Source organism: Aythya fuligula, chromosome 6 (assembly GCF_009819795.1).
Source record: "Aythya fuligula isolate bAytFul2 chromosome 6, bAytFul2.pri, whole genome shotgun sequence".
NCBI classification, from domain to species: Eukaryota; Metazoa; Chordata; class Aves; order Anseriformes; family Anatidae; genus Aythya; species Aythya fuligula.
In genome coordinates this window covers 34,245,184-34,263,836 of record NC_045564.1, presented here as the reverse complement: position 1 = coordinate 34,263,836, position 18,653 = coordinate 34,245,184, and the positions used below count along the sequence as shown (strand labels likewise).

At 35.3% G+C, this 18,653-nt stretch overlaps 1 protein-coding gene across 1 annotated transcript in view; it reads left to right on the top strand.

The window, feature by feature from the left end:
• Window positions 1-18,653, top strand: part of LRP1B (LDL receptor related protein 1B) — a 501,801-nt gene that overhangs the window by 234,746 nt on the left and 248,402 nt on the right. Inside the window, 3 exon segments of the mRNA XM_032190067.1 lie at window positions 13,136-13,358; window positions 15,712-15,883; window positions 17,891-18,034. Of these exon segments, the coding sequence (XP_032045958.1) occupies window positions 13,136-13,358; window positions 15,712-15,883; window positions 17,891-18,034 (539 nt within the window).

The following is an 18,653-nucleotide window of genomic DNA, read 5'->3' as shown; positions in this document are numbered from 1 at the left end:
GGTTGAGGAAAAGTGACAATGTTGACAATTCCCATATTTAAGCAGCTGCATGAATGGGTGAGTTACACATTAAATTTATGAGTACATGATGAAAAGTTGTAGTAAAGAAAGAAAGATGTAGAGGTATCTAAGCTCCTCTTAGAAGTACTGTAACTATTGTACGTCTGATATCCTGAATAGGGGAATCCAACTTTGTGTTAATGCTCAGCTGTAGGAAGCTATTCTCAGTTCAATAAGGGGCATGAAAGGGTTTTGTAAGTCCTCAATAAATGAGGGGATATTTGGTTGCACCATTATGTTTGGCTGCAAAAATCATTTTATCACCGCATCTTAATATTCTGGTTGTCATCCCACTTGGATGCTCTGGCCTGTTTCCGCCTTTGTGGCTGAGCTTCTATCCGTTGTAATTCTTCTGTTGTGAAAATTGTGCCAGGAAGTACACGGTCCCAGTGAAAAGGGCTGGACAGCCGGAACAGTGATGCAGATGCACGTGGCTCTGCAGAGCCTAATTACTTTTTCTTGACTTATTAGCTACATGCAGAACTAGTATTGCAGGTCATTAGGTTGTAGTTCTTAATGTAGTTATTGGTGGACAGGTGGCTTGTTTTGTTTGCTTGTTTGTTTTTAAGCAGGAAATCAGCGGATGTTACAATATTACTGTGACTAAGAAGTAAGCAGCACCTGGTACTTCAGGGTTTTTATATTTTTATTTCATTATTTATTTTATTTATTTATTTATTTATTTTTCCTAAAGCTAGTGGGTTGCTTGCAGAGTAATGAAAGACTTTTTTTTTTTTTTTTTTTTTTTTGCATTCAGTAAAAGTTTGAGGAAAATGTTAGGAAAACATTTGCTAACTAAAGCAGCATACATGGCCCTTTTTGGCCCGTTAGTATTTGTGTAACTTCTCTGTCACAGTGGAGATATAACTAGTAATGGCATAAGTCACCAGTGAGCTCTCAGTTGTGGCAATCTTTGGAAGTCAAAATGGAAATCGTGCTGTCATTTATGTATTTGTGTTTCAAATCAGCATTCATGAGCTCTATCTCCTGTATTTATATCAGTCACTTTTCTATCCATTTTTTTATTAGTTCTAGTAATTAGGCACTAATTATTAGTAGTAATATAAATAATACTACCTTCCTGCTATGACTAGCTGCTGCAAATTAAAGGTTAAGACATTAAGGATGGAGTAACAACAGCAAAACACTGGAGTCTTTTCCATGGTGGAGTACGACCAATTTACTAGTCATTTAACCAACACCAAGTTCTTTTTTGTAACACCTTAAGAACAATACATCAGAAAGATTTAAAGAGTCTTTGATCTCAGAAGAGATACAATAACAAATAGAATATTTCCAATTGACTTTCAAATATTATGATTCTGTATAAATCATGCTTTTCTTTCTTTTTTTTTTTTTTCTTTCTATTTACTTGATAATTCCTTGTCTGTGATCTTTGTTTCAGACCAGCCCTTGTTTTTGTTTTTAATTTAACTTGTAATACAATTCTGGGGACAAAATGACTCGCTTAGTTGGCAGTTAATGGGTAAGATGAACTGCCTGTTTTTCTTTACAAGCTGCTAAATGCCAACAGGAGGCATGGCATCAAGTAATTCAGTTGTTGCTGACATAAAATAATGCTCTAGCTAAGAATCCATGGTGCAGAGCTTACGGGCTCTGCAGACGTGCATAAAGATGTGCCGTTAACAAGACTTGCACAACTTTGTTAACTTGCAGTGTCTGAAGCAATTTCTCCAGTCGAAGATACTTGGTCAGAACCTCAGGAGCTAGGACAAGTTCTAATGTTCACTTTGGAACTTGTTACCTTAAAAAATAGTTATATTAATGAAGGATGATTTCTAAATAGAAATGTAGAAGTGTTGTATGAGAATCTTATTTTTATTTTATTTTGCAAAGCTTGTACATGTTTCTCTTGGTGAGCCTGCGTACCTCCTCATTGCTGCTCAAGGAGTAGAATAATCAGTTAGATTGGAGTAATTCCCTAACCTGTAACGTCTAGTGTGTTGTTACAAAGGAAAGCTGCATATGGCGATAATGATCTGTCCATTGCTGTCAAATATCAACTGTATCTTGTATTCTGGGCTATGCTAAATAGCCATGCGCACAACAGCAACACAACAATTCATTGTGTTAGCAGTGTTTGCTTCTGTGGATCAAATATGAGATGTATTTGCTCACCTTTGGCATAAGGTGAGATTATTAGCATATATAAAGATTGCGTTGAAGTATAGTGTATATGTTAATTATTATATGTGTGTTTAAAATACATTTTTAAGTGTAATTTTTGTCAGTTATTGCACAGAATGGCCTGTCTTTCTCCAAGATCATCTTCCACTTTGGTGTCATTAATTTTATTTAATGCTTTAATCTAAAAATCAGGAGCTGTGAGGCCAGCGGTATTGAAGAACTGCTGTCACTGTTCTTTAAGGTGTGTCTTCTCATTGCTGTAGTGAAAGGATGCTTAGAACCGCAGTAGTAGTTCCCACAGAAAAGCAGTCAGCTTCCACCGGTCTACAACTTTGTGATTTCCAGAGTTAGAAACACGTCATTGGGTTTGAAAGCCACTGATACATTTTCCATTCACGAATTTGTTGGAGAGTAAATTCAACCCTTGCTGTGTAGAGCTAATTTATCATGACCTGAAATCATCAGTTTTAAAAGCTGGGGTCTGAAGCTTCTGGGACCTAAAGACTACACCTGTGAGTATAATCCTAGCCTTTCTCCAGTTCTGCATGCAAAGGAGGAGCCCCGAGGTTCCTAAAGCTTGCAAACTGGATTTTTGATTACTTTAATATAATCCCCTGTAATGATGATTATTGTAGCATTTTCTGTATGAGATGGATGAGACAGCTTCTCAAATGCCAGTTATTACTGACATTTAGTCTGGCATAGGTCATAAAATACCAATGAGGAAGAACTGTTAAAATGTATTTTTCACATTAATAATAAATATTTAAATAAATTAATATTGCAAACAATGCTTCCTTTTCCATTCTCTATAACTCTAATGCAAATTGAATTAGGTTGACAGAAATCACAAGTTTGAAAACCTAGCATTCTTAATTTAAAACAGAAATCTGTAGTGATTGATGTAGGTGATGTAGAAAGCGTAACTTTAAATCCCAAACTGAATATTTAGTTTTGCATTTCATAGTGCCAAACAGTTCACAAACCTAAAATTCCTCATACTGGATTGAAAGGGTCATGTCTCAAATTCTGAGAAAGAAAAACCCTTGAGAAGCAGGATTATGTTTGTGAAATAATAGCCCACTCTGTCTACACAACCATTTTTAAAAAGCTGGCTACTGCCAGTGTTGTCTGCATTTGCTCCTTAGCTGAACTTAGTGAGCTGTAGCATGCTCCAGCCTGCTTTCCTGTTAGCCTGAATCTCACCAGGCTGGAGGTCAGGCACACTTTCATGGTTCTTATTTTATTATTTTATTTTATTTTATTTTATTTTATTTTATTTTATTTTATTTTATTTTATTTTATTTTATTTTATTTTATTTTATTTTATTTTATTTTATTTTATTTTATTTTATTTTATTTTATTTTATTTTATTTTTTCCCTGTAAGTACTGAACAATTAACAAAACTTTCTTTTTTTCTTCTTCATTTTTTTTTTTCCCCAAATCCTATTTTTTAAAAGCAATTTTCAACATTTTCTCTTTTCAGCTAAAGGAAAAGGCTGTTTACTGAGTTGAAGAAAAAAACAGTCTGAGTGCGTATAATAATATATCGTGAAAAATAAATAGCATCAGGAAAAGTACTGTGTTCTGGCTATTTATCTGAGAACACTTCGGTACAATACTAATTAAACCTTCGAAAATAAGTCTTTGAGTGTGCATGTTCTGCTATGTACTTGTTTTCATGTAAGTATTATAAATGGTCAAATTGCACCATTTTGTTGTTCCAGAAATCATTCTAAGCAGAATAATATGAAATATTACACTGAAAAGAACTCTTTAGTTGTTTTTTTAAGGATATGTCAGACCCTGAGTTTCCAATGAAAACAGAATTTTAATTTTCTTTGGCAAAATTATTTCACCGTGTCTTGCACATCTCATAAAATACAGAGCAGTTTAAAATGACCATCTAATCCTCAGAAATAATTAGTTAAGATAATCCAAGAACTGTATTCAGCATCATGTTCTCTCCATGCTCAGTTACAGATTTTAAGAGAAGTGTGTGCATGATTTGGGTGTAAACACATATTTTATGAATATGTAAGTCTGTGTGTGAAATATTTTGGGGTTTATATAGACTATATTAAAAAAATAGACTTTTTGTTATTATTTGGCTGTTGTGTCTTAAAAGTCTACTTAAGTGGTTATAGAAAGCCATGTTACAGGACAGTCTGAGTGTTTTTAAAAACTGAATTTTCCCAGTGGATCAACACAGTAATTTGGCACAGCTGGTTTCTGATAAAATGGGAATAATCAATGGTTCTTTATTCTTACTTTAACTGATGAGTTTGTAGAAGCACACAACTGGATGAATTAAATAGTAATGTTCAAGAGCCTTAATGAGGCCCTAAATACATCTGCAATGTGTCTTGCAATTAAAAATAACATTTATTAAACCTTTGCATATTTTTAAGAAAAAAACATTGACATAGACATAAAAGACATTTGATTGACTTCCTAGAATTTTATATTTGGAATAAATTTTCAAAATACAGACAACATCTTTTTCTTCAGAATAAAGATAATATGTGATGAAAATGCACCAATGCTGCACAAAATTATTCAAGGTAATTACATTGCTTCAATTAAAGGGTATTGAATTGTATTTAGGCAGAATGGCAGATAAAGCAAGAATAACTATGGTATATGCTAAAGGATGCGGTTTTTCAAGATTATGTCTTATCACTTTAATCTTGATATTAGCCGGGGAAAAATGAATTTAACTATTTTGGCAAGAATGAATGTAACACAAAGTTTCTTTTCATTTGTATTCTGTAGCAAAACCTATGAATTGGATTTTCATTTCTGTGGGTGTTTGTCTTTTGATTTATTGTTGTTGTATTTCAGATGTAGGTTTTTTAGCACATACAGAAATTCATGCCTCAATTCATATGTGCAGCAAGAAGGAGAACATAGTGCGCTGCATATGGGTTTGCTCCATATTTACTTTGTGTGTGAAGTATAGCTTGTGAGAGAAAAATGGAACTGTGTAAAGATATCATAAGAAAGAAAGTTAACTGTACATCTTACTGTCATATATTATTGCTGCTGCACTCAGAAATGGTAGATTGGAGAGTTATTTTGGTGGAAAATGAAGGATGCAAAACTTTTTAAGGGTCGTTATGACCTTTAAAAAATTGTACATTTGATTGTCATTCCTAAGAAAAAAGAAAATGAAGGCTTTTATCCCCTCAAAAGTGAAAAGGAAAGAATCAAACATGATAAATTCTATGCAGGATTTTGTCCCGATAAGGTAAAACAACAGGCATGCATTCAATTGAAGCAATGTAATAAATCACAGTCCTGAGTTATCGTGTTACATTCACTTTATAACACTTCTGAACATGCACATTTCTGTGTGTCTAAGGAAACGATATCGAGGTGTTCTCTTTTTTTTTTTTTTCTTCCTGCTGATGGAAGGCAAATTTTGTTTTGTGTTAGGTGTTTCTAATGATGTGCAATTAGAGTAGCAAAAAAAAAAGAAGAAAAAATAGTTGCAGTATTTTTCTCTTCTCCTGCATTGTGTTGCTCTGTTCATTAAGAACCAGATGGATTGTCACAATTTGTAGCTACCTTTTCAGTGAACCAGATAGGATTTTAATCCCTTCCCAAATTCACACCTGCTTACCCTGTTCCTTGCTCAAGCTGCTGTCTGTGTTAAAGCAAATAAGAAAACTTTTGTTTGAACTGGTGCTTTCTGTTTAAAATGATATTTTATTACAAATGTTCCCCCTAAGGCTTTTGGTTGTGGTTTTGCTGTTTTTGCCTATGTTCTGTTGTGGAACAAATGGTGTGTTTGAGCTAGGCTCTGTGCAGTGCAAAGGAGTTGTCTAACCGAGTTTTATTTCTATCTGTTCAGCACTTTGCTGCTTCCTGTGTGACACTGAATCTACAGCTCCCTATGAGAAGATGCTATTATTATTTTACTATTTGCGCTCATTACTATAAATCCAAAATATTATGAACATTTGAAACGTGTGTTATTCCCGTTATTTTACAGAAATCAGGGAGGAGCTGTAATAGAATTTCACTCCTATGAGCCCCCAAAATACCCACTCAACATTTAATTCCAAAAACAGCTACAAAAGATAAAACATGACACTGGAGAAACTCCTGGTTGTTACTCCTGCTAAAATACTAAAATAGCATGAATTTTCAAGGTGAAGTTATTCTTACAGTGTTGGATGCTGCATTGTACTAGGAAAAATAAAATAAAATAATAATAATAATAAGCCCAAATCCAAAGGGCTTTTGCCCAAAATGTAGCAAATGTTTTAAATTTGATGTGTAAGCAAGTACCTAAGACTCATCTGGTACGCTAATGACCATGGTTCATTTACCACCATGTGTCAAGTCACTGTGGCTGATATATTTTCCTTTAGATGCAGATGAAAAAGAGAACTACTGAGTCCAGGAATGAGCTTAAATGTCAAAAAGGAAAAAATGTTCCTGCACCATGCTATAAAACATACTATTAATTAAGTGCAATTTTATTTAAATCAAATTACATTCATTTAGGTTACATGCAGAAGAAATCATATACAAGACTACATGACAGTCCCCTTCTGAGCATACAGCTAAAAGATCACCCGATACCACAAGCTTTAGTTTACCAGTGGAGCATTTCACAGATATTTTCATGCAGTCATTTTATTTAATTAGTTGATCACCTCTTCCAAAGAAGGTTCCCTGTTCATCACAGTCTGCATAATTTTAGTTATCCTGCAGTGTATCTTGCTGTATTTACAGTGTGTCCTAGAGTGTATCTGGCTGGTGCCAATCAATTCCAAAGGTCTGCTTATTAGTTTTAAAACAGATTTTATTATTATTATTATTTATTTCATGTTATTAAATTTCATCCCATATCTGATACTCTAATTCAGAGTTTTTCCCATGCTGTAATCCCTCCTCAAAGTGAGAAAAAAAGCCGATAACTTGGCACCACTCGTACATTCCAAAGCATACAGTTAGTTTTTTTTTTCATTAAACAAGACTTCTCCCAAGATTAACAGAATATCTTAGAAGCTTTCTGTCTTGATAATGATCCTTTTGGTGTAATTTCTGGAAATTAAATACCCCCCTTTCAACTCCTATTGAGATATACTGCAAATCTTTTCCTTTAATCTGAATAGATCTGGTCCACGGCAGTAACTTTGTCTAAGAAAGCGGCCTTCTCTCTGTATACATTATATTAATTTACACCTGCTGAAACTTCATTGCATTTGACTCTGCCCCATGAACCACCAAGCTCTTTCTCATTCTTCCTTCAAAATCTACCCCAGCAGTTTCCATCTTTTTGAAACTAAGCTAGTGAACCTGTAAGTACTTCAGAAGAACAACTTTTCTGGTTCTTCAGCTTAAGTAGAATGTGCTATCTTTTAAATGTCAGTACATTTGTAAGCCTTATTTTTTTTCCTACCACGTAGTGCTTATGCTAACAAACCCTTATCTCAGGTAACAGAAAACCAGAGGAAGAGAGAAGATGTGGAGGCAGAAAGTGGTATTTTCACTGTCATTTGACTGCTGTGTGGCATTTTCCATGGGTTGGGCCTCACTGACAACAGTGTAAACATGAGCTTTAGGTAACCCTATAGGATGTGGAAGCAGAGGAAAAACCTTGAGTGAAAATAGCATATCAGTTACTGGGAAAGTTGTGGAGGTGTGGATTTCTTTGAGACAAGCAAAGTGCTGGTGCTGGTCCAGTCAGTCAGGCACTGTGAGAGTTTGAAGGGGTCATTTGAGATCTGGGCTTTCTCTAATGACTCCTAAAACTCAGGGCATCTGGAGTGACCCAGGTGAGAGGACAGGGAGAGACCGAGGTACCCCACGAGAGAGTCTGAGGCACCCAGGTCTCCTCCAGCCCTGGCCTGAGGATAGGCTGTGACTGTTTTGCTACCCAGCCCACTCATTCATTTGGTCTTAAATCACAATGTGCAATCAGATATGTGATAGTTTATTTTCTACATTTGTTTGTCTTGCATTCCTGAAACTGTCCTTTGCTTGTTGTCATGGGGGATTTAGGTTACTGTATGATAACACATTCCAGTTCCAGAGATGCATTGAAGGAACACCTGAGGTTTAAGAGCCAACTTGGGAGTTAGAGGATCTATAAGAACTACAAATAGGCTGGCTTGCATGTTGTCCAGGGAACAATTTAAAGTCTGGGACCTGGCAGCTGAATACATAAGCTTCTGGACATGGTTACGAGTGTACCTCTTTCCTATTACAAAGAGGAATGAGAGATTGAGGAGGGTAATAAAGAATGAAAAATAATAATGACACAAATAAACTCAACCGTGAAGCACAGTTGTATGTGTCAGGAAAAAAACTTGCAAATTGTTTCATCATATCATGTATTGTTCCATGCATTTTTTATTTTTCTTTGCCAAAGAGTTGCAGAATTGTGAGATTGTGTCCCCTGAAAATTGTCTGATTGTGCTATCCATTATATGGCTTCTTAGGTGCATAAGAAGTTAAGATTTCTGTCATTCAAATGGCCAAATGTAGCTTTATGATGGGCACATATTTCTTTCAAGGCTAATGAGATAGGCAGATCATGAATGCTGTGATTGAAAGCTTGGAAAAGAGAAGTAAGTGACAAAAAAAGAAGTTGGGGGAAATAAACAACAGCGATAAGGGAGGCATATAATGTTTTACAGCTGAAGAAAGTAACTGTCTGGGTCTGAAAGGAAATTCCTATTCAGGAAAGATGTCTTCTGTCAGAAAAGAGCAGCAGGCCTCTTAAGACCCATCTTATTAGTTGGGGGAGGGGGTGATGGGAAGGGAAGGGAAGGGAAGAGAAGGGAAGGGAAGGGAAGGGAAGGGAAGGGAAGGGAAGGGAAGGGAAGGGAAGGGAAGGGAAGGGAAGGGAAGGGAAGGGAAGGGAAGGGAAGGGAAGGGAAGGGAAGGGAAGGGAAGGGAAGGGAAGGGAAGGGAAGGGAAGGGAAGGGAAGGGAAGGGAAGGGAAGGGAAGATGAATCTGTTACCACAGGTATAAGAACAGGGACTGGGAAACCCACTGTTACTGTTGTCTGCTTGTGGCATTCTTTAGAATTTGTTTTTATTTGGTAACATGACTTTACTGTTGTTTGCAGTCGATGGGTTTGTCATTTGAAGATATTTTGAAATGTTACAGAGATTTTGTTGTTCAGATGGTGGGGGAGTAATCCCTGTGTTTTCCTAGCTGAAATCACTCTTATTGGAAAAACTCCAACCATAAGTTTTTAAGACTTAGCTGTTCAGTTATGGAACGGGTTACACTTCATAGCCTGAAGAAAGTCATCTGAAAACTGGGAAATCAGCAGAGGGAGGAGGATGCATGTAATAGCTGGTGATAGGATGACTGTAAATCAGCAGTGTAACAGAGCTGTGAAAATAGCAAATGCCATGCAGTGATGGATGAATCTCCAGCAGATGCAGGGAAGTTACAGTGCCTTTGTATAGACACCAGCAAGCTCCTCTCTGGAACACCGTATCCAGTGCTGACCATGCACTGGTCAATAACATGACCTAAAATTGTAATAACTGCAGAGAAGGGCAACATAAAAAGCCTGCCTTATGAGATGAGACAGATTGACTTTGTTTGCTTAGCTCTAGCTGCTCAGTAGACAGTGGAAGAATTTGATTGCCATAGAGAAATACATCCAGAGGGAAAGACAGGTGAAAAGAATTGTTTAAGCCAAATATGTGTGCTGCAAAAATCATTAGATTATAATTTAGTCTTGAAGAAATTGTCATTAAATTATTAGATGTAGATTCATACCTGTTAGAACAAACCATTCTGGAAGAGAATTCTGAAAGAATCATTGGGACAAAACAGCAAAATACTTTAATGAGTTTGAGAAGTTTGAAAAAAGAGTAATATTTGATGCCTGCAAAGCACCTGGACTTGATGAAGAATATGACCCCTCTTAGTCTTAATTACCAATGAGCAGAATATGCATCTTGGACAGTTTCAAGGAGCTGGGAGATTATTCAGAAATTCTGTGCGTGAAGATGTCTGGAACTCTCAAAGAATGAAATGCCTTAAAAAAATCAGTTTACTGCCATCATTTTTACTATTTTGTAGCTGCCCCAGACAGCATCCTCATTGGTAGTCTCAGGTTATAAGGGCTGTAGTGAACACAGGTCTCCCTGTCCCTGTTAGAGCTGGTCCCTCAAGGTCAGTACTAATGCGTAGTGCTTGGGTTGTACAGGCAAATGCAAATGGTATTCATTCTGAAATTGCTCTGTGACTTGATGAAAGATTTCACCATCCTCTGCTGAAAATGGATAAGCAACTCCAGCATCATTTGTGAGCAGGAGAATTAGTCTAAGTTGCAATAAATACCACTACAACATATTTTTGAGAACTCCCAAGGAAAGGAAAGACAGTGTAATTGTGGGTCAGCTTCATGTGTTAGAAATGCAATTCTGATTTAAACCTCATTCTAAAAATCTTTACTAGTATTAAAATACAGAATTGTATTTCAAGATTACATGGTAAAGTATCTAATTTCCTTAATTTAATTTTCAGTATGCTTTGATCATACAACAGCAGTTAGGCAATTATTTTCTTGTTCTATCTTTTGCCTCTATATTAAAAGATAAAGTTTTATTACTGTCAGTCTTCAGGAGAAGAGTCCTTATTTTTAAAATAAAAAGTATCTTATTTACACATTAAGTCATGATAGCTCCCTTAGCACAAATGGTGTTAATGTAAACCAGGTATTTAGAAAATTAAGAAATGACCTCACCATCCCTGAAAGGTGGACAAGCAACTTAAATTAGATTCTCTTTACTGTATCTATTTGTTTTGACATACAGTTTTTTTCTGAACTAAAAAGAGATTTGTTGTAAATGGCCCAGAGAGAAATAGCTGCAAAAGGCAAAGAATTATCATTTCTAACTTGTGAATTAGTTTGTTTTCTGACATCACATAGAAACATTAATCTTGTGCAAGAATACTGTGCACTAAGCAATCAAGTGAAGAGTCAGCTTGAAGTCAAGCTTCAGGTCTTTGTAGCTGCTCTGCGTATGTACGTATATATAAAAGGATCTATATATACACCAACAGAGATATACATGTAGGTGTGTATATATATATGCATATGTATACACATATGTGTATATATATATGCAGAAATGCATACAGATGTATGTGTGTTTGATCTCAGCAACAACACAGTTTGGTTCTGTGATTGCAAAATGAGCTTTGATCTGAATAATTGAATCTTGAGATATAAAGTTCCATTAAATAATCCACATCTGATCCCCAAAAGTAAAGATTGTCAACTAGAGTACATGTAATGCTTTAACAACTTATTTTAAATGTAATAGGTATTGATTTTGTTATTGCTGATTAAATACATATACACACAGATAGTCACATAGTTTTTTGTTTGTTTGTTTGTTTTTTGGCTGTTTTCATTCCAAATGAAATATTTGCTTTGCAGACATATTTTTTTACTTTGCATATCATCTGTAGCGTGCACATTTTGATTATATGGGCCAGAATGTTAAATGTGTGCTTTTTAAAATGCTCTTAAAGTACAGCTGGGGTACAAAATTACAACAAAGGACGAGACAGGAATTCAAAACTATTTTGATTAATCAGATTCCCAGTCAGGAATGGAGTTATCCCTCAAGAATGTTATAGGTAAAGTTTACTCTGCCTTATGGCCTTGTGATGGACTACTTGACCTTTCAAATTCTCCTCAAGTCCTACTTTATGATTCTGTGATCAATTCATTTTAACATTTGACAGCTGCTGTACTTACAGATAATTCTTATGCCTTCAATATTTTTACTGATGTTCTAATTTGTGTATTTTTCCAATGAAACACTCTTTAACTACATTTAAATTGTATTCTTATTTATTTGAAGATATTAATAATAAATGACATGGGTCTCATTTAGCTATTCAGCAACCATGTATTCTTTCTAGCTTAAAACATACTACAATGCTGAATTTCTATGAGATGTTACAAGGCTATAAATTACTGCTTTTCAACATAAACACGCCTTATATAGTGTTGATGCAGTGTTATTACCAGAAATGGTAATAACTAGGAGATAATTCACTTCATTTGCAAATGAAATCCTGATTCTCCAGGTAGTTTAAGTAACATTCCCTCTGGAATCATATTATTCTTTATAACATGTTAAAATCATGACAAGGCGGTCTTTGATAATAAGTGCAATTTAATCTCACAAGTAGTTAATCTAGTTAAAATATTGTCAGGTTAATCAGGATTGATTTGTGTGTACTAAATCTACTGAATTCTAATGAAGGATTGGGTTGAGAATCTTCACTAGGAATTTTTACATCTTAGATAGTTTCCTATTACTCTTAATGGAATGGCTGATTGGATTTGTGGAAATATTTAAAAAATTTTTTTATAGTTGGTAGTCCTGTCCTGAATATTCCAAGGTGATATAAATGCACTACAGCCTAATGCATCTTTAGAAACATATTTTCAAAAGCCTGATGGTGTGGATCACTGTATTTGTAATACCTTGTATGTAACAAATTGTTCTACAAACCATCCAAGTGCTTCATGGTTTTGCCACTCTCTGGTACTTATAACTATCTTACCATATTTTTAATAAATAGTGGATATATAGATATATTTAACGTACTAATATAGTCTCTGTACATATGTATACTGACCATTTAAAAACAAATTGAGTACTACATGAGGGGTGTACCTGTGGTGTAAGGAAATGCATTTAGAACTTCTGTACCTTCTGCTTTAAGAAAATGTCATGTAATTGTGAATTTGCTAGAGGATGTGTTGAATTTTTTGTTAATCACTGATTGTCAATGTAGATTAGGTACAGACCCTGAAACAACAAAGAATGAAAATTTATTTTGCATAGTGCCACCAGGAGCTTTGCACAATGCTCACACCCTTTGAAACTTACAACATTTTATTTTCTTTCTGCAGAAAGCTTTTCTTTACAGACTATGGAAACGTTGCCAAGGTTGAGAGATGTGACATGGATGGAATGAACAGGACATGGATAGTAGACTCTAAAATTGAACAGCCAACTGCTCTTGCACTAGACCTCATCAATAAATATGTGTACTGGGTTGACATCTATCTGGATAATGTGGAAGTTGTAGACTATGAAGGGAGAAAGAGACATACAGTAATTAAAGGCAGACAAGTAGGTATTTATTTGAAAATGTAAGAAAATTATACCAATAAATGAACATGCATAATGCTAACAGTAATTTGAGATTTTTTAATCTTTTTGCTTCATATGCATTAGACATTAAAAGAACCACCTACATGTTTTGTTTTCTACAGGTTTTTGTTTTTAGCATATTTTGCAACCTATAAACAAACTTCCATTCAGTGCTTCATTAACAATGCACCATGCAAGTCAGTCCTCATTGTAAAAGGCTTCAGGAGAAAAAATATGAGGCAATGGAAATATACTAGGGAATTATTAACGTCAGGAAGTTATCATGGCCAGTTCAGGAAGGGGAGACTAAGAGGCAGAAGAATATTCAAGAAACAGGAGAATAGCAAAAGATATTCATCTTTTCAGACCAATCTGGATGCCCTTATATCATATTTTGTTGATGGCAATGGTGTTTTTCCCAGTTGATCCAGATGTTCAGAGTCATAAATACAAATGCTAAGACCGTATGAGTTTTTGAACAGGAATATATCAATCCAGTAGTGTTGTTTCAGGGTGGAGAACGGAGTAGTAGGTAGCAATTCCACACAGTTGCAAGGCTCATGGAAACTGAGGGAAAATTAGCAAAGACCAAGCAATTGGCTGATTGCTACTTAGATCCTTCGAGCTGGTGTGGGCACATCTGCTTCTGCCTAAGGTTAAACAGGATGTGCAAAAATAAATGCAGATACCTATTTACCTATTCTGCTGTAATTCTTTATTTGCTTCTAGGTACATACTGTTTACCAAAACTCAAATAATTGGCATAATCAGCAAAGTATTCTAAAGAAATTTTAGGGATTAAACTTTATTTCATAAGTACAAGCATATCAAAAGGCATGCTTTCCAAATGATACAGCCTTTCTGATTGATGGCCTGGATGGCTTTCAAAGGATTGTTCTTTATAGCAAGCATTTCCAGTCATGCATAAGATAGCTGAAAATCTTTATGAGAAGTAAAAACCGCCAAAAGGAATAAATTAAATAAAAATTAATTAAGGCATTATAACGTGCATTGTAAAGAGTCACATTGTTAATATTGTAAATATAAAGCTCTCATGGGAGTCAAATAATAAAGCTTTAAATTGTGTGCAAATGGTAATAGGAAAGAAAGAGGATTATAATGCAGAGGAGAATTCAACAATTTGGTACAGATTCATCATTATTTTCAAGTCTGTTTTCTTTTTTATCTCTGGTCTTACTCTAATTGGATTGTATTTCTATTGGGTCTTAATGAAATACTTCAATTGATTTCAGTTGTTTTCTTTTAAATGGCTAAAAGCAGAATACAATGGCAAGATTTGGTCAGCTGGGGGTAATTTCCAGGAAGGACTGATGCACTGATGATATTTGATGCACAACAGGTTTTGGATTGTTTTTGTTTTTCTTTTGTGAGGTATGTCTGAATTTGGGAGTAAATCAGCTGAGTAAATACTTTGTGGTGAATAATTTATTGATTACACTAGTAAGATATTCAGCTTGTGAACATCTGCCAGCCAACTCTTGCTTTCAATATTGCTCAGTGAGATATTTTAAATATTCCAAATCTAGAGATCAAGCATAACCTCTAGATTATTGAACACATCATATCTGAGCTGTTACTGGCTAATTGACTAAATTTAGGTAATTTTTAATCAGTGTGCCCATGCGCATCAGAGATGAATAAAATTTTAGAATTTGTTTTTTGAGAAACAAGCAGTAGAGTGTGACGAAAAACATATTCAAGTCTATCAAACAAAAGAATCACAGGTATAGCTTGGGAAACTGTGTCTTTATTTATTTACTTAAAAAAAAAAAAGAAAGAAAGTTCAGATAGACTATTCTGCACTATTTACCTGTATTTGATTATATCACAATGAAAAAATACATTAATTCAACTCATAAACTCTTTTAAATATCTGTATTTACTAGATTTATTAGTTAATGCTAGAGAATTGTTGTTAATAATATTAGTTAATATTAGGTATTAATAATTAATATTAGTTAATACTAATATAAACTGTTGTGCTTAACACAGTATGCAGGTGTTTTTAATTTAAAAGACAGAGAACCAAGGAAATTCAAAGGCTAAATGAATACAGGTTGCTAAATACTCTTATTTTTCTTCCTTTCTTATATTAAACTTTAGTCACTATAAACTGTCGATTAAAAGAGTGTGAACTACATTTGTAGTGTAGTTTCCGTGTATTTTTTACTAATTTTATCAACATACTGAGAAACTATTTTGTGTAGTTTGCCATGTGCATTTCACATTATTATTTAATGTTCATAAAACATAGCTATACCTACAATATTCAGCCAAAATAATGATTTTTTTTCCTCTCTCTCTTTTCCAGGTTAGGCATCTTTGTGGTTTGGCAGTATTTGAAAACTATTTATATGCACTTAATTCAGATAACTTCAGCATTTTACAGATAAACAGATATAATGGCACTGATGTTCAGTCTCTTACAAGACTTGACAATGCTAAAGGGATTCGTGTGTACCAGAAAAGAACTCAAACAGCAGGTGAGATAAAAATTCCTCTTTCTAGGAAATGTAAACTGAGTTAATAGGTGAATGTGTGTTGAAGACTATTCTTCCATAAAGATGTCACACAAGGTGCAGTGAAAATCTGACACTACAGCAGAACTCTCTGTGACTTCTTCATCTTCCTAGTCTTCTGTCTTCTTCACTGCCAGTTTTCACCCTTCCCTGACCTCCTATCACTACTGGTTCCTGAACATTCAGCTTGGAGAACGGCCTAAGAGCCCTGGTTTGCAAGTGCTCTGGATCCACACACTCAGCCTTTCAGAATTTAACACTCAAAATTGTTGTGTCCAATACTTCCCACCTGGTTAGGTATCTGACCTTGGAGATTCCTCGTTTCTCTGGACCTGCTTTCTGCACAGGCTATACCCCCTGAGAGAGTCAAAATTCCTTCCCTCAGTCTTTGGAGTTGCCAAAAAGAATGGAGATGTAGTCAGGTAGCCCTCCAGCCTGTCAGCAGAGTCATTGGTGAGACAGGAAATGGTTGTTAAGTTTTCCTTCACTTTGATAAATGCAGTCTTTGACTTTTGTCAAAGAAAACCCCATTTTAGTCTATACTGAAAAACTTTTAAAATCTCAGAATTTTTGGTCAAATAGCAAATTCTGAGGTCCGTATGACTTGAATCATAGGTCTGATTGTATATCAGAACATCAGTATGATTTGTGGGCACTTTGCACAAAGTTAATAAGATCCAAAATGTTAACAATGTTAACAGTAATAGTTCATGAGCTTTTTTTTTTTTTTTAAAATATATGACTGATAGCAGTAAATACTAGAATACTTGTTGTGACTGTTGGGATGTAAAAGCTAACACACCAATTCTAGTGATTAACATCAATGTTATTAAAGAGCCTGACTGCTTTTAGAGATGTTTCTGAAGTGATAGCAAACTATAACTGATTGGGTGAACTAATTTTTACTGTATATCTGAATGCATTGATTTTGCAGATGTCAGCATCTGAAGGAGGCCGCAGAGACTCTCTTCTTGCTATTGGCCTCCCTCTTGTACCCCTGAGGGAGTCAGAGAGGTTGAGTATAGTATAGGAGAGACATGAGCACAGTGTAATCTTTTATTACATCCTGTGATTAATCTGTTTTTCTTGCCCTTTGTTCACTCTGCAGCTCCTTTTGTTTTGAATGGACATGTTTGTTGCTTGTCAAGATTTGCTGTAAAGGCTGTCTGAACTTGGTAGAGTTTCTGTATACCTTTAACAATACTGATCTTAAACCACTGGACTACTTTTTTAAAATACATAAATAAAACAACTAAGAAGCTTGAGGGGAAGGAGAAAGATAGGAAAAGCAGTTTTTGAGCTAAAATACTGTTGTCCTCTTCAGTGTAGTAAATGCAAAATAGAATTATAGTTTTTGTTTTGTTTTGTTTTCTGATCTTATTTACCTTAAATAATTTTTAAAAGTGTATTTTATATATTTATCTGCTAATTTAGAGCTGTGCTTTAGTTGGATTTCTGTCCTAAATATGGGGAAAATGCTACAAGACTTAATTTGTTCTTTAGTTTCTGCACAGGTATCTCCCCCAGAAATTTGCTGTCTAATGTTGTTGAATGAATAGTGAACTGGAATGGGGTATTTGGCATGAGATTCACTCTGCTCTCAAACAAAACAAAACAAACAAACAAACAAAAAGAATCAAACAAACAAATAAAGGTAAAGAAAGTCATATAACTCAGCATAGTGTTGCCCAGCAAACAACTCTATAGAAACTCATTCAGAAAGGAGTTATCCCATACAGCATGGTAGGCTTGATAGGCACAAGATGGTCCTTTGGATATATGCATTTGTCCCCTTTGGGTATCACCTTAAAAAACACCTTATTTTGTAATTATATTGTGAGGAAAGACTTATCATGATAAAAAAAAAAAATCCCTTTTTTCCCTGTCTAAATTTTTCTACATGCTGATGCATATAGAAATGTTATCTTACCATAACTGGATTTCCATTGTGCTGTTTTTTGCTCATTGTAGTCAGAAGCCATGCATGTGAGGCGGACCCATATGGAATGCCAGGGGGATGTTCACACATCTGTCTGCTCAGCAGCAACTACAAAACACGGACTTGTCGCTGCAGGACTGGCTTCATCTTGGGAAGCGATGGCAGGTCATGCAAAAGTATGTTACTGAAAGCAAACAGTTTGCCAGATGCTAATATTTCAGGTCTTAGTTAATGTGTTGTTTAACTTGAAATCAATAACAATATGCGCTGTCACATGGGCAGTTTTCAGGTAAAACTGCTTTGCAACATGTACTTGACATTTGATTCATTTACTCTTTTCACTCCTTAAAATGGTTTCACAGTTCACAGAAGTGACAAATCAGGGATGCTCTTTAAAAGACTTCAAAAAATCATCACAAGTTCCCAGTTTTACTCTTTTTTAAAGTATAAACTATGCATTTATATTTTATAGGAAGAAATTCTTCATTCAGAGGGTGGTGAGGCCCTGGACCAGGCTGCCCAGAGAAGCTGTGGCTGCCCCATCCCTGGAGGTGTTCAAGGCCAGCCTGAATAGGGCTTTGGGCAGCCTGGTCTGGTGGGAGGTGTCCCTGCCCATGGGGGGGGGGGGGGGGGGGAGGGAGGAAACTAGGTGGTCTTTAAGTTCCCTTCCAACCCAAACCATTCTGTGATTCTATGAGTCTATTTTTGTCTGATTTCTTGTTCAAATGACATTGATTTAGTTCAAAAGAAAGGCATGCAACTAAATGCTTTGATGGATGGTGGTAGATAACTGCA